The 13,625-nt window shown below is 40.0% G+C and overlaps 1 protein-coding gene across 2 annotated transcripts; it reads left to right on the top strand.

The window, feature by feature from the left end:
* Positions 1-2,593: 2,593 nt before the first annotated feature.
* elfn2a (extracellular leucine-rich repeat and fibronectin type III domain containing 2a) lies at positions 2,594-5,389 on the top strand. 2 transcript variants are annotated; one of them, XM_067398605.1, is made up of 4 exons: positions 2,594-4,491; positions 4,609-4,877; positions 4,908-4,946; positions 4,998-5,389. In XM_067398605.1, the coding sequence occupies exons 1-4, from the start codon at positions 2,594-2,596 to the stop codon at positions 5,387-5,389; spliced, it is 2,598 nt and encodes an 865-aa protein (XP_067254706.1). The 2 variants fall into 2 exon arrangements, with proteins under 2 accessions (XP_067254706.1, XP_067254705.1); XM_067398604.1 differs by having other exon boundaries at positions 2,594-5,389.
* The last annotated feature ends 8,236 nt before the right edge of the window (positions 5,390-13,625 follow it).

Genomic DNA, 13,625 nt, shown 5'->3' with positions numbered 1-13,625 from the left:
GTAGACTAACTAATTAGATCTTTATCTGACAAGGTCAGAGCTCAGTGAACAGAAGGATGGAAATGAGCCGATGTGATGGGGATGAAGAAAGAGGATAAACTGATGGCATTGAAAGCTATAAACAGAATAATTAAATATATAACAGTGGGCAGATTCCACTGTGACAACATGCCCCACAAATAGTTAAATGTGTTATCACTGGTCAACTATTCCAGTCAACAGTTAAGGAAATATCCAGTTGCTTTAGTTGCACGTCAGTGTTTACTTATGGCTGGAATTTTGAAAAGCCCTTAGCAAGCACCACAAATTCATCATACAGCGTGGGATATTAAGTTGTTGAGATATTCCACTGGGTACAATATCTTTTGTTAGTTTAATGTGCAACAATCATCCAACATATTGAAGTTACATTATGCATCCGTTGTTGGATAACTTTAATAATTACGGCTGTTCAGTTGGTGCTATGTAAACCTTTTTTCTCATCAGCGGGGTAATTAATACTCCCTTCAGAATTATTTCTATTCACATTCAATTTGCATAAAAGTCTTATGCATTATTTGCATACAGTGTACATTTCCTTTGATGCAGCAAACATGTTGACAAGCATACACTCATAGGCATACAAATACATCCAGATGCACGCAAACATTCCTATAGTCTTTTTTTCTTGGCTACGATTTACATTTGTGAGTATTAAATGATTCTGATGTAAAAGATTTTTAACACTCTGTAGCTAATGTTGTTTCGACAGAGATGAAAAGACCCCCACACACATTTTAGTCTTGAGGGACTGAAGGATTGACAGTTACAAGAGGATCGCATGGTTATGACACTCTGAGGGTCAGTGGTAAATCAGCTGACGTCAGTTGAGGAATTGAATTGTCAATTTCAATCTTGAGCTCGGGCACTGGGGAAAACAGGTTCTCTGTTTCTTTGAGGGCTTTAGGAATGAGAAGTGACTATTATAAAATTGGATGCTTGAATTCTAGACTGAGTGGCTGTGCAGTGTAGCTCAAGTTTTATTATGTGAGGTTTCATGATAATATTTGTAGTATAATGTAAAGGATTATTACCATTTTTGTTCTGTGTGATTTAATTTGAAGCACGAATTAAACATTTTGCAAATGGTGTCCTGGTACACAGACATTCTGACAAATCGATGCAGTAGCATTAGCAGGAGATCTGGTGAGCATTCACTGATTGCTATTTATATTTCTTTAAAGTTACAATGTTCGCCTGGTTTAGAGAATTTTCTTTGTTGTTGTCGTTGGTCAGTAGGAGTGGTGACCGCGACGAGCAGGGCCAGTGACGCGAGTGGTAACGTGATACATTGCAACAATGTAACACAGTTCGTATGTACGGGGAGAAGGAGGCGGGAACCGGCGAAAACAAACTTTAATTCAAAATAAACAAATAACAAAACAAAGACCCTTACGGACATCTGCCGGCCACACAAACACAATAAAACATAAAGTACAGGCCTGGTCCTCTCTCATTCTTTACTGTCGTCGCTCCTCCTTTTATGCTTTCGGAGCTCCTCCGTGAGAGATTCGAGACCGGTGCAACGCGCAGCTGACGCTCGTTATCACTCGTGTCACCGGCCTCCCGCCACTCCCTCACGGCTCTCACCCGCCCTGCTCGTCACAGTGACATACTAATTCATAATGAAATACTACACCAAAAATTTCTACTGCATAATTTCACTGACCAAGTTACTGACATGCATATGAATACAAACACACACACACACACACACACACACACACACACACACACACACACACACACACACACACACACACACACACACACACACACACACACACACACAAACTCATTACTTTTTCCTCAAACCACTGTAGCTGCTGCTAAGATGATTTATGCATTTTTATTACCAAGAAAAGTAGCATTTTTTTCTGCTGAAGAGTGACGTGGAATGATGTTGTTTGGATAACGGTAATCCTAAATGAATCCTTAGAGGCACTGTAAAACCTTAGTGACTTACAAAGAATAATGGCTGTTCTACATTCTGGTCCCTAATTATGCTGTCATTCATGCTTTCTTTTAAAACAACTTTTAGCCTTTATTGTTTAGTTGCACAAATATGGTTTTACATAACCAAACATTGTTGACATAAAACTAGCCAGAAATCTAGTCAAAAAAAGTTTCATGGCTTTAGACATTTTAATGCATGAATGGTTTTCTAAACCTGTTTTGTTTATAATTAAAGCATAAGAAAATGATCATTTCTCACTTTTCTCTCTCCACCTTTTGTCTCTTACACAGATCCAAAAGCTGACAGATTGAAAGCATTGCTCTGCAGTTCAAAAGGAGAGCAGTCAAGAAGTCAAAGACCATGAGTTACAGCTGTGACAAACGACACTATAACCCTATAACACGGACCATGTAAAATGGGGACTATGTTTGGCATTATGGCTCCTGAACAGCTGTGACTGCCCTCAAGACACATTTTTCCCAGAACCTGTGTCTTTGTAATCCTATTGGCCGTCCATCTCCTGTGATCATTTTTGTTATTTTGAGTTCTAACGTCTTTCGTTTCCCTCCTTGATCAAAACAAATCCAGTTTCCAAAAATGGCCTGCAGGTTCAGCTTACCTTGTGCATTTCCACCCTCCTTTCTCATCCTCTCTCTCCCTATTTTTCTCTTCCTCCATGCACCTTCTTTTGTTAGGGGTGACTGCTGGCTAATTGAGGGGGATAAAGGCTATGTGTGGCTGGCAATCTGCAGTCAGAACCAGCCTCCATATGAGACAATCCCACAGCACATTAACAACACCGTCCATGACTTACGGCTGAATGAGAACAAGCTCAAGGCAATTTTCTTCAGCTCCCTCAGCCGATTCACCAACCTTACCGACCTCAACCTCACTAAGAATGAAATCTCCTACATTGAGGACGGGGCCTTCGCAGGACAGGCCAATCTACAGGTCTTGCAGTTGGGATATAACAAGCTAACCAACCTCACCGAGGGGATGCTGCGAGGGTTAGGTCGAATGCAGTGCCTATATCTGCAGCATAACCTTATAGAGGTAATTGCAACCAATGCCTTCTGGGAGTGCCCAAGCCTTAGCAGTCTCGATCTTTCCTCTAACAAATTAACAAAGCTGGATTCATCCACTTTCACCGTTTTGGGTGGACGGCTAATAGTGTGCGAACTGGCTGGAAATCCTTTCCATTGTGGCTGTGACTTGTACAGCTTCCTTATTTGGTTGGAGGCATTTGACAACGTCACTCACACCTATGACAGGCTCCTGTGCGAGACGCCAAAGGAACTTTTTGGTTACCCTCTACTGAGTCCTAGAGGTAATCATGGAAGAAATGCTCGTTCCATCCTGTCATCCATGTGTAAAAATGGGGTGATTGTTACTGGCATAACCGCCCTGCCTCCTGACTTGGACTCTTCTGGGATGGGGATGGATATTTATGATCAGATGGGACCTTATCACCAGCCCACAGCTTCATCAACCACAGACCCCACCTATAGTCCCACTATTAAGTTGCAAACTGTCTCCCTCTTCACCGCATCCCTCTTGGTTCAAATACCCAAGCCCTACAGTAAGATGTACATCTTAGTGCAGTACAACCACACCTATGTGTCAGATGTCACAAACTTAAAGAACAAGAAAGAGATTGTCACACTAAACAACCTAAAGCCCCACACAAATTACACATTTTGTGTTGCCTCCATCCGCAATTCACAGCGGTACAATCACACTTGTCTGTATTTTGCAACTCGGACTCCAGGGCCTGATGAATTGCAAACAACCCCTTCTACCACCACCCATTACATTATGACCATTCTAGGCTGCCTGTTTGGGATGGTCATTGTGTTGGGCTTGGTGTATTACTGTTTACGTAGGCGTCGAATGCAGGAGGAGAAGGAAAAGGCAATTAGTGTTAAGAAAACTATTTTAGAGATGCGCTATGGGCCAGAAGCAGCTGCTGCAGCAGCCAAGGATCCTTCAGCCTTGCAGAAACTCCATGACCAGTCCCATCATCAACACCATCACAGCAAGTTGCCCCAGTCAGCATCCTCCAGCTTGGGCATCCTTCACGGCTCAGCCAACACCACCTCTTCTCGACTTTCTTCCCTGCCTCAAGTAGAGAAGATGGCTACAGCTTTCTCAGAGGCCATGGCCGCCAATAAGGGCAACTACATGGATGTACGAACGTCAGCAGGAGGAGAGGAGCGAGTGAGAGATGGGGTAGTATCAGGGTCAGGGGATGAAACCCCAAGAAATGAAAATGGGATTAATGGAGGAGATGACTCTGATGATGATGGCCGAGATTCAACATCCGAGATCTCCACCATTGCTAAGGAGGTGGACAAGGTAAACCAGATTATCAATAACTGCATTGATGCACTCAAACTAGACTCTGTAGCTGTTGTGGCAGCAGCTGCTGCCACTGCAACTACAGCAGACAACACTGCCTCTCCTCCACCTCCTAGTGTCTCTTCCTTAGCCAGGGGGCTAATTCCACTTTCCCCTACCATCACAGAGACATGCCAGATCATGTCGTCCCCCAAAATCCGTCCGCCACCCCCTGTTCCTCTTGTTTTGCCCCTTTCTGAGCGGCCCGGCATCAGCGGAGGGGGCTTTCTCTCCCCTCCCTACAGGGACCCACCCCCAGCTACAGCTTCACGGCCCTTGCAGAGGCAACTCAGTGCAGATGCTGCAGTTGTTCCTATCAACTCTGTTAAAAACCGCTGCAGCGTTTCTTCCGGTGGCTCTGTCAAAAGTGCTCGGATCTTCAGTCTGGACGTCCCTGACCCTCGGAACCCAGAGCCATGCAAGTACCCTGAGAAAGGCAGCCCTGTTCGGTGCGGGGAGCCAATAGAGAGGTTGCCCTTAATAGGTGTTCAGGGAGTCAGTAATGGCAGAGGAGATGGTGGCAGCGGGGGTGGAGGGGGAGCCGGTGGTGGCAGTGGTGGTTCGGGTGGGTGTGGTGTTGTGGTTGGAGGTGGGGGCAGCACAGCTCAGCAGCACCACTTGGAGGTGCACCCAGACTACCACTGCTCAGAGCACCGACACTCCTTCCCCGCCCTCTACTATGAGGGTGCCACTGACTCCCCTGCCCAGAAAGTCTCCTTTCTAAAGCCTCTCACTCGCACCAAGAAGGACACTGCCTACTCCCAGCTTTCTCCCCGCCACCACAATTACTCAGGGTATTCCTCCAGCCCTGAGTACTCCTCCGAGAGCACTCTTAAAATCTGGGAGCGCTTCCGTCCCTACAAGAAAAGCCCCCGTGAGGAGGCCTACATAGCCGCTGGCCATGCTCTTCGAAAGAAAGTGCAGTTTGCAAAGGATGAGGATCTCCATGACATTCTGGACTACTGGAAGGGGGTATCAGCACAGCAGAAACTGTGATGCTTGTGAGAGACATGACAGCAGGAGGAGAGGTTTTGGAGAAAAGAACCAGTGGCTCTTGAGACAGCTCGGCAGACTCCATCAGCAGGTGCTTTGGTCCCTGCAGACCACCACAGAGACAAGTGTTCTGAAAGAGACAGAATTGAGCAGGTGTTCCAAACTCATTAAGGCATAGATAAGCAACCAACCAGAAATGCACAGGAAATGTGGCACTTAAAAAGGCAACCAGTTTCAGTGTAGAATACCTCCATTTTACCTTGTGTTCCACCTGTGCTCCCTTGCACTGTAGTTTGACAAGATAATAATCTTAAATGAGGAATTAGTGGTTTTTATTTTACAAATGCCTGACTATACTCTAGACAGATGGTGATAACTGATGCTTGTCAAGATTATTGTTTTACGATGTTAATTAGTGAGAAGGGGGTGGGGGGGTGGGGAGAAAAGTTGTGCATTTAGCTTGGCTGAAGCCACAGGTTAAAACATGGATACCGTGTTCCCTCACATTCCCTAATCTCTGCTTAAGCAAAGCATATTCATTGATTTGAGACACCTACACACATTTTACACAGCATGTGTGGGACACAGTTATCAAACCAGAGGCAGCCATTTGGACATGGCTTATATTAAAGCAGTGTGGCAATTCGATAAAACACACAATGTTAATTCCTTTTTGGCATTAATTTGTGGCAGAGCCAGCCTCAAATACATTTTCCTTTTCATTTGTGGTCTTTTGATTGTGTTTTTTACTTTTTTTTGTTTTGTTTTGTTCAGAGAAGGGAAAGAGTAATACGGGTTTGATGAATATCTTATGTTTCAGATTTTAAGTATCAGAGACTAGCTCTGACAAAGGATTGTGATTTTACAAGTGGCAGCTAGATATAGACCCCACTGTAGTAATAGGCTAAAATAGTCAAGGTTAACAGTTGTTTATTAAATGTGTAGGCACGTTACACAAAGAGTTTGCTTTGTTTAGCCTGTTGGGAGGCAAAATGCCAAAGCTAAACTGAATACTACACTTTCATAAAATGCTAAATCTAATCTGGAAGCTACAATTTCCTGAAATGCTAAACAGACATTTTCATAATAACTGTCTTGCTGGTGTTTGGGTAATACTTTACAGTGGTCTAAGTTTATCACAGGCACAGAAAACCTTGAACCAGCTTTAGTGGCTATGTGTAGAATGCTTTTATTTTTTTCTCCATTGATTCCACAGAATCAGGTGCCATCTTTGCATTTCAGTGATGACTCGGTTGGTTCTACTTACAGTACATTCATTGAATACTGTAGTAGCTCTTCATGCGATATGACCTTCTGTTTCCTGTTATAGCCCACTTCTGTTGACCTGATCTGGGTTGTGGTCAAACTAGGGAAGGTATGAAACAAGTTCAATTATTTCTCACATCTCATTTTTAAGACCTTGTTATTGTACTTGCATGGCTTAATAGGGAAAATTAATTAGCAATTTGCAGCAGAAGAGTCAATGGGTCACAGAGGTGCTAATATTATTAACACTGCCAGATTGGAAAAGTGATTGAAATTAATCTCGACCTCTCCGGTCAGGTCATCACGCAGAATGCATCCCTGGAGTTTTGCTGGTTCACCCATGGCATTGAAAGGCAAGATGATGCCCTTCTTCTTTGGAGCAATTTACTGGCTTAAAATATACAACTCAAGCTCTTTAAAATAAGCTTCTGAGCTTTGAAATTTCAGTCAAGAGCATTTTTGATGACAAATGTTTGCATTTGTTGTTTATTAATAAATGTAGATTTCAAGACCTTGTAGTTGACATGCACTGGGTTCTATCAGCAATGAGTGCAAACGTGATTAGAATTCAGTCAGTACATGGAAATTGATATTTTTACAGTTGCATTTGGCCAGCATTAAAACTTAAAGTATGAAATCAGCATGCATCTGTAGCATGTCACATCCACCTTCAAGGTTCAAAATCAATGCTCTGTAATTGAGAATTGACACTGTCAAGTCAAAAATATAGAGGTTTCCCTCATGAGTCATTTTACTGTACTCAAACCTCTCAGAGGGAAACCCAGGCTGCAGACAACCATGGTCTATGAGATTAAAAACAAGATGAGGATCTAGAAATTGGTTACCCTGTTAAGAAAGAGGCCATATTAATGCTAATGTTTTATGTTTCGATTTGAGTGAGAAAAGAGATATTGAACAGTATTTGTACAAAGGATACATGGATAGATATCACTGACAAGTACAGGCTTGTAGCAAGATCTTGCAACAAGCAATAAACCCACACATGCATATATTCCACCATCATTAGTTTTTGTGAAATCTCATTTATTCCTATTTAAGACTCCAAAAGTGTTTTTTTTTTTTTTTTTTTTTTTTTTGTGTCCCCCACCCCCCACTATTTTCCTAAACTCAGTTAGGAGATGAGTTTGCTAAACAGCCTCAAGGCTTGCGTTATTGCACTGTGTTTGGGAGATACCAAGCTAAGACTATTGGAGAGAAATTATTATGCTCTTGAAATGTTTCGTTTAAGTATGTTGTTGGCATATGGGAATGACAATTATTTGTGGTTTGATTTCCTGCTGATAAGTTGGTTTTTTGGTAATGTATGTGTATGTATGGTCTTAAAGATATACAGTACAATGTCACTGAGATGTAACTGATGGCTGACTGTGAAAACTGTGACAAACACACAACCAACAAGAGAACAATCTATACTAACAATGGTTACATACAGTATATGTACAAGTAGTATTAGATTTCCAATGGGTATGTCCAGTGAAAACAAAATCACTGTATGTGTACACGTACATACAAACACACGCACACATATACACAAACACATATGCAGAGTGTACAATCTACACATACTGTATAAGTTTACAGACACATAGTCTTAAAAGTGCCCTCTTGGCACTAAAACAAAAAGTGATTTATTTTAAAGGAAGGTGCCAAACATTTGTAAGATTATAACTGATGTTTATATGTTATTTGTCAAAGTAACTACATTATTTTATGATTGAAAAGTCATTGTTGTAGTTGGTGTTTATTTAATGTGATTTTAAATTTCAGATAAGCACTATATATTAACATAAAGGTTTTTTTTAAATTTTCCCCCAGAATGCCCTCCTGATCAAGTGTACTCAAGGCCTAAACCCAGGTGCTTTTAAATAATTTTGGGTTGAATTTTGTTTTGATTGATTCCCAGCTATGTATACATCATAATGATATCCAAATGAATATAATTTATATCAGGGCTTTATTGATTTGTATAAAAATATACATTCTGCAGGATTCCTAAAAGCTCTAGCATTAAGAATCTGAATCTCACTGGGAATACTTAAAATAATAAATAAATAAATAAATAAATAAATAAATATATATATATATATATATATATATATATATATATATATATATAAAGAGAGAGAGAGAGAGAGAGCTTTGCACACATACATTTCCACTGTAAACTCCCACAACACGAGTGAGTAAAGTTCCCCTCTCGGTATGGTGTTACAGAGGATTGTAGAATTTCAACAGTTTCCGTCCTCCCACTAATAAAGTTTTAAACAGTGAAAGACTTACGGCCCACAATTCAATGGACTCCTACCATCTTGTCCGTGGAGATAATAAGCCTTTCAAAACCTACCATTGTCCTGTGATGCACTTGTCAAATTTAGTTGCATGTTTGGAGTGTGATGAAGCCTTTTTTCTCGTTTTTTTTTCCCCCTTCCTTTTTCCTACTTATGTATTGTGCCAGCGATTTCTCTTTCATATCTCTATTCCTCATGCTCCAGCTGAGTGTTCGTGCTTATGCTCCTGAAACCTTGATAAAGTGAATTTGGTGCGTGGTTAGAAAACACAGAAAGGTTTTTCTTAATCTAATAAACAATACAGAGACTTTTGGCTGCTTTGATTTGGCCAGGCCCCCTCAAGACCCCTTATTAGGCACCTGAACAAAATGTTATTCACACTCTCCATGGCACCACTCTGGGTTTAATGCAAAAAGACTCAAATTCCCAACCCCCTTAATCTCGAGATGGGTATTAGCTCAGCAGGTTCACCGAGACCTCAGAGAAGAACCCGCTGTGATCGAGGCTAGAATTTTACATGCCTTTCAGTCAAACATTTATGAGTAATAAGCGAACTGAGCATGGGGAAGAGAACAAATATATTTAAGTGATGGATCAGCACAGGTTTTAAATATAGCTTCAGTAATAAGATCAGTAGGTTTGATGCTGACTACTAATTTTGTTGATTCACTTTCATGGAGGCTTTGCGTCATATAGGGAATTGTTTTCTTTGTTCTGGTTTGTAAACTGCCTTGTTTTATGTGAAAATTATTTAAATCAATATGAAAAAGAACTGAGCCTATTTACTTTTTAATGCACATAGTAATTCGTAATCTTTCATCAAAATGTAACAACTTTCACCTGACTGGCCTTTTCAGCAAATTTTTCATTACCTTTTGTTTAATGTTAAAGGGTTAGTTCACTCATACAAAAATGAAAATTCTGTCATTAATTACTCACCCTCATGTCATTCCAAACCCGTAAGACCTTCGTTCATCTTCGGAACACAAATTAAGATATTTTTTATGAAATTCAAGAGGTATATGACTTGTCCATACACAGCAATATAATCAACACTTTCAAGGTCCAGAAAGGTACTAAAGACATTGTTATGACGTTTGTTTTTGCGCACAAAAAGTATTCTCGTTGTTTCATAAAATTAAAGGGATAGTTCACCCAAAATTGAAAATTTTATGTTTATCTGCTTACCCCCAGGGCATCAAAGATGTAGATGACTTTTTTTCTTCAGTCGAACGCAAATTATGATTTTTAACTGCAACCGCTGCCGCCTGTCAGTCAAATAATAGCAGTGATTGGGAACTTGAACAATAAGAGTCGAAAAAACTTCCATAGACAAGTCCAAATTAAACCCTGCGGCTCGTGACGGCACATTGATGTCCTAAGACACAAAACGATCGAGTAAACAGTATTTATATAATTTTTTACCTCTAATACACCACTATGTCCAACTTCATTCAGCTTCCGGCTAGTGAGGTCTGATCGCGCTCTGACAACGGAAGTGATGTCTCACGCTCATTCAAGTATATGGGCTAGACATCACTTCCGTCATCAGAACGCGTTTTTTGACCTCACTAACAGTAAGCTGAACGAAGTTGGACATAGTGGTGTATTAGAGGTAAAAATTATATAAATAATGTTCTGTTTCTCGCACAAACCGATCATTTCGTCTCTTAGGACATTAATGTGTCGTCACGAGCCGCAGGTTTTAATTTTGATTTGTCTAAGCAAGTTTTATTTACTGTTATAGTTGAAGTTCCCATCTACTGCTATTATTTGACTGACAGACGGCAGCGGTTGCAGTTAAAAATCATAATTCGACTGAAGAAAAAAAGTCACCTACATCTTGGATGCACTGGGGGTAAGCAGATAAACATCAAATTTTCATTTTTGGGTGAACTATCCCTTTAAGGTTGAACCACTGTAATCACTTCGACTGTCTTAACAATGTCTTTAGTACCTTTCTGGACCTTTCTGGAAAGTGTTGATTATATTGCTGTCTATAAACAAGTCAAAATATCTTAATTTGTGTTCCAAAGATGAACGAAGGTCTTACGAATGTGGAACGACATGAGGGTGAGTAATTAATGACAGAAATTTCATTTTTGGGTGAACTAACCCTTTAACCAGCTTTTTTTTTTTTTTTTTTTTTTTGTAGGAAATGCATGCCTTCAGAAACTTTTCCAGTAGTTAATTTCCTAATTTAATCTGGTTAAAGTTAATGCAAGACAAGTTTACAGCAATAATGTCAAATTAAGGTTGATTTGAAAAAGACTTACCTTTGGATGCATTGAGAGGGTGATCTTGACCTTCCAAAGGCCAAGTCCCAAATATATCTTCAAAAGTGTCTGTTAGCATTGTTTCAAGAGGTCAGGCTCCATATTCTTGTATGTATTGCCCACTTTTTCCAATCCAATCAATTCCTGATTTATATTATTTTCTCATTGAATATGCCTCATTAAAATAAAATTGGTTGTAAATGCAGATTCATGTTGATTTTACATCAAAATTGAGTTGCAGTCTACAAAGACACTTTAAAGACTAACTTTTATGTTTCAACAGCAAACATTATCTATTCCAATACTGCAGGTCAAGTCCGCAAAACATCACTATAACATCTCCACACTTCCTGTAGGGCAGGCCACGTCTAGAGGTGTGACAGGTAGATAATGCAGCTGCCTTCATACTGTGAGGGTCAAGAAAAGGTGAAGGAGGACTACATGAAGCAAGCACAGAAAAAAACAAAAGTCCACACTTATTTTTGAGAGAAAAATGTGGTTCGAGGCAGAGCCCGACCTGATTCATTTTTAACGTGCCTCAAACATCAAACTTCCCTTGGCTTTGTAAGTTCTGTCAGGTTGTGAAAAGTTCTGTTATACACACTTTTAACGCGTATACTGTATATTTGTTTTTGCGTGCCAGTTTTGAGGAAAGGGTCTACAGGGGGTCTTTTGGAAATGCTGTTTGTAATGCTTTTCTCCCTGAGCGAGGATTTAATTACCCTTATATGCCAAGGCCGAAGGATTGCTGCTTTTATCACTCCATGAAAAGATTAAAATGTCCCTCAATAGGTTTTCTCTCCGGCCTGTTTCGTTATTAGCTGTCAAGACTGTTAGACTGTTAGACGAATACATTCGTTTACAGTATTACAGGTTTGCTGAGAAAATATGCTGTTCAGTTTTTTTATTTGCAGCCCCTTGGAGTAATAATAAATACGGTGTATTTTGAAGGTTGCATTGATCAGTGAGATAGGCACCGATATTGGCCAGAGGTTTGTTTACGACCTCTCTCATGTGTTAGATATGTCATTTCTTATTTAACCAGGCAATCAATCTTTTTTGATGACCATAGGGGCATCTAATTTATTCATACAATTCGAGAACATCTCACAACATTTTCCAACCCCTTTGAGGTTTGTTGAGCTACAGACGATGAGGATATTTCATTCAGAGTTGAGTGAAACGCTTCGGTAGACACAAAGAACCCTGGAGACACGGCGTATACACAACAAGGGAAAAGAGAATCTCTTTTTGCTCATATCCTGATGTATGCTCACAATACTGCTTTCCACGATCACTAAATTGAGAGCCTTAGGTTATCACAATGAGAGCAACGTTTATACATGTACAGTGCACGAGTTTGAGAAAGAACGATAAATATAAAAAGAAGTTTAGGTAGAAATTCAAAAAAGCAGTTTGTTCCGACCTCCGGGCGTGATGTTCCATTTAGAAACATGCAAAGTGGATGTGCCACGCTAGGTTGAGTGAGGGGTGGAAAAAAAGGAAAGGCAATGAGATATTCACTCGAGAAGGACGAGGAGGAAAACACAAAATCCTCTTAAAGTGAGGGACATGGTTTTGCTTTTTTCGTCTCACTTTAAAAGTCAGCTCGAGTTTGCAACCCATGTTACTACTGTTATAGTTTTTAAGTAAAAAAGGATAATCATTGAGATCAAAATACGGGGTGGTACATTGTTTGGATAGTGGAAATTGTCAAATATTACAAAAGGAAACTTTCCTTTGGATTAACATAAATTGATGAAACGTTCATAATAAGACCAGGAGCGTGTTAAAATAAATGGGGTCAATTTTAATTTCATGTTTGCTTTTTAACGTTCACCTGATATTTTGCTGAGGAAGTAGATATTTTCAAAGCCACGTATTATGAGAAGAGCAAATTGTAGGTCCAACCTCATTTTGGGTGTACGAGGAAGTGCACTTGACCAAAAAATTTAATATATGAAATAATATTTTTGGGTAGATGACACCAAAAATGTGGTATGACGTGCAAAACTCCATCTAAAACTATTTTCAACAAGTTTGTGTTATTTAAACACTACAATTCAGAAGGTAGGATGCATTCAAATGATCAGTAAAGACACTTATGTTACACTCTAAAAAAATGCTGGGTTAAAAACAACCCAAGTTGGGTTGAAAAGGGACAAGCCCAGCGATTGGGTTGTTTTAACCCAGCGGTTGGGTTAAATGTTTGCCCAACCTGCTGGGTAGTTTTATTTAAACCAACTATTGTTTAAACATTGCTATATGGCTAGCTTAAAATGAACCCAAAACAGTTGGGAAATTAAAAACCAGATGCAATTAGAGGCAACAATAATAGACAAAAGGTGAATGTTTATTAATAAGCTTTAATATTTTATTAATATAAAT

Source organism: Chanodichthys erythropterus, chromosome 10, assembly GCF_024489055.1.
Source record: "Chanodichthys erythropterus isolate Z2021 chromosome 10, ASM2448905v1, whole genome shotgun sequence".
Classification (NCBI taxonomy): Eukaryota; Metazoa; Chordata; class Actinopteri; order Cypriniformes; family Xenocyprididae; genus Chanodichthys; species Chanodichthys erythropterus.
Note: the sequence above shows the minus strand (reverse complement) of the source record. Positions and strands in the feature narration are given on the sequence as shown.

Excerpts from the sequence above, each read along its gene's own strand:
- elfn2a (XM_067398604.1), top strand. The coding sequence starts at position 2,594 with ATGGCCTGCAGGTTCAGCTTACCTTGTGCATTTCCACCCTCCTTTCTC.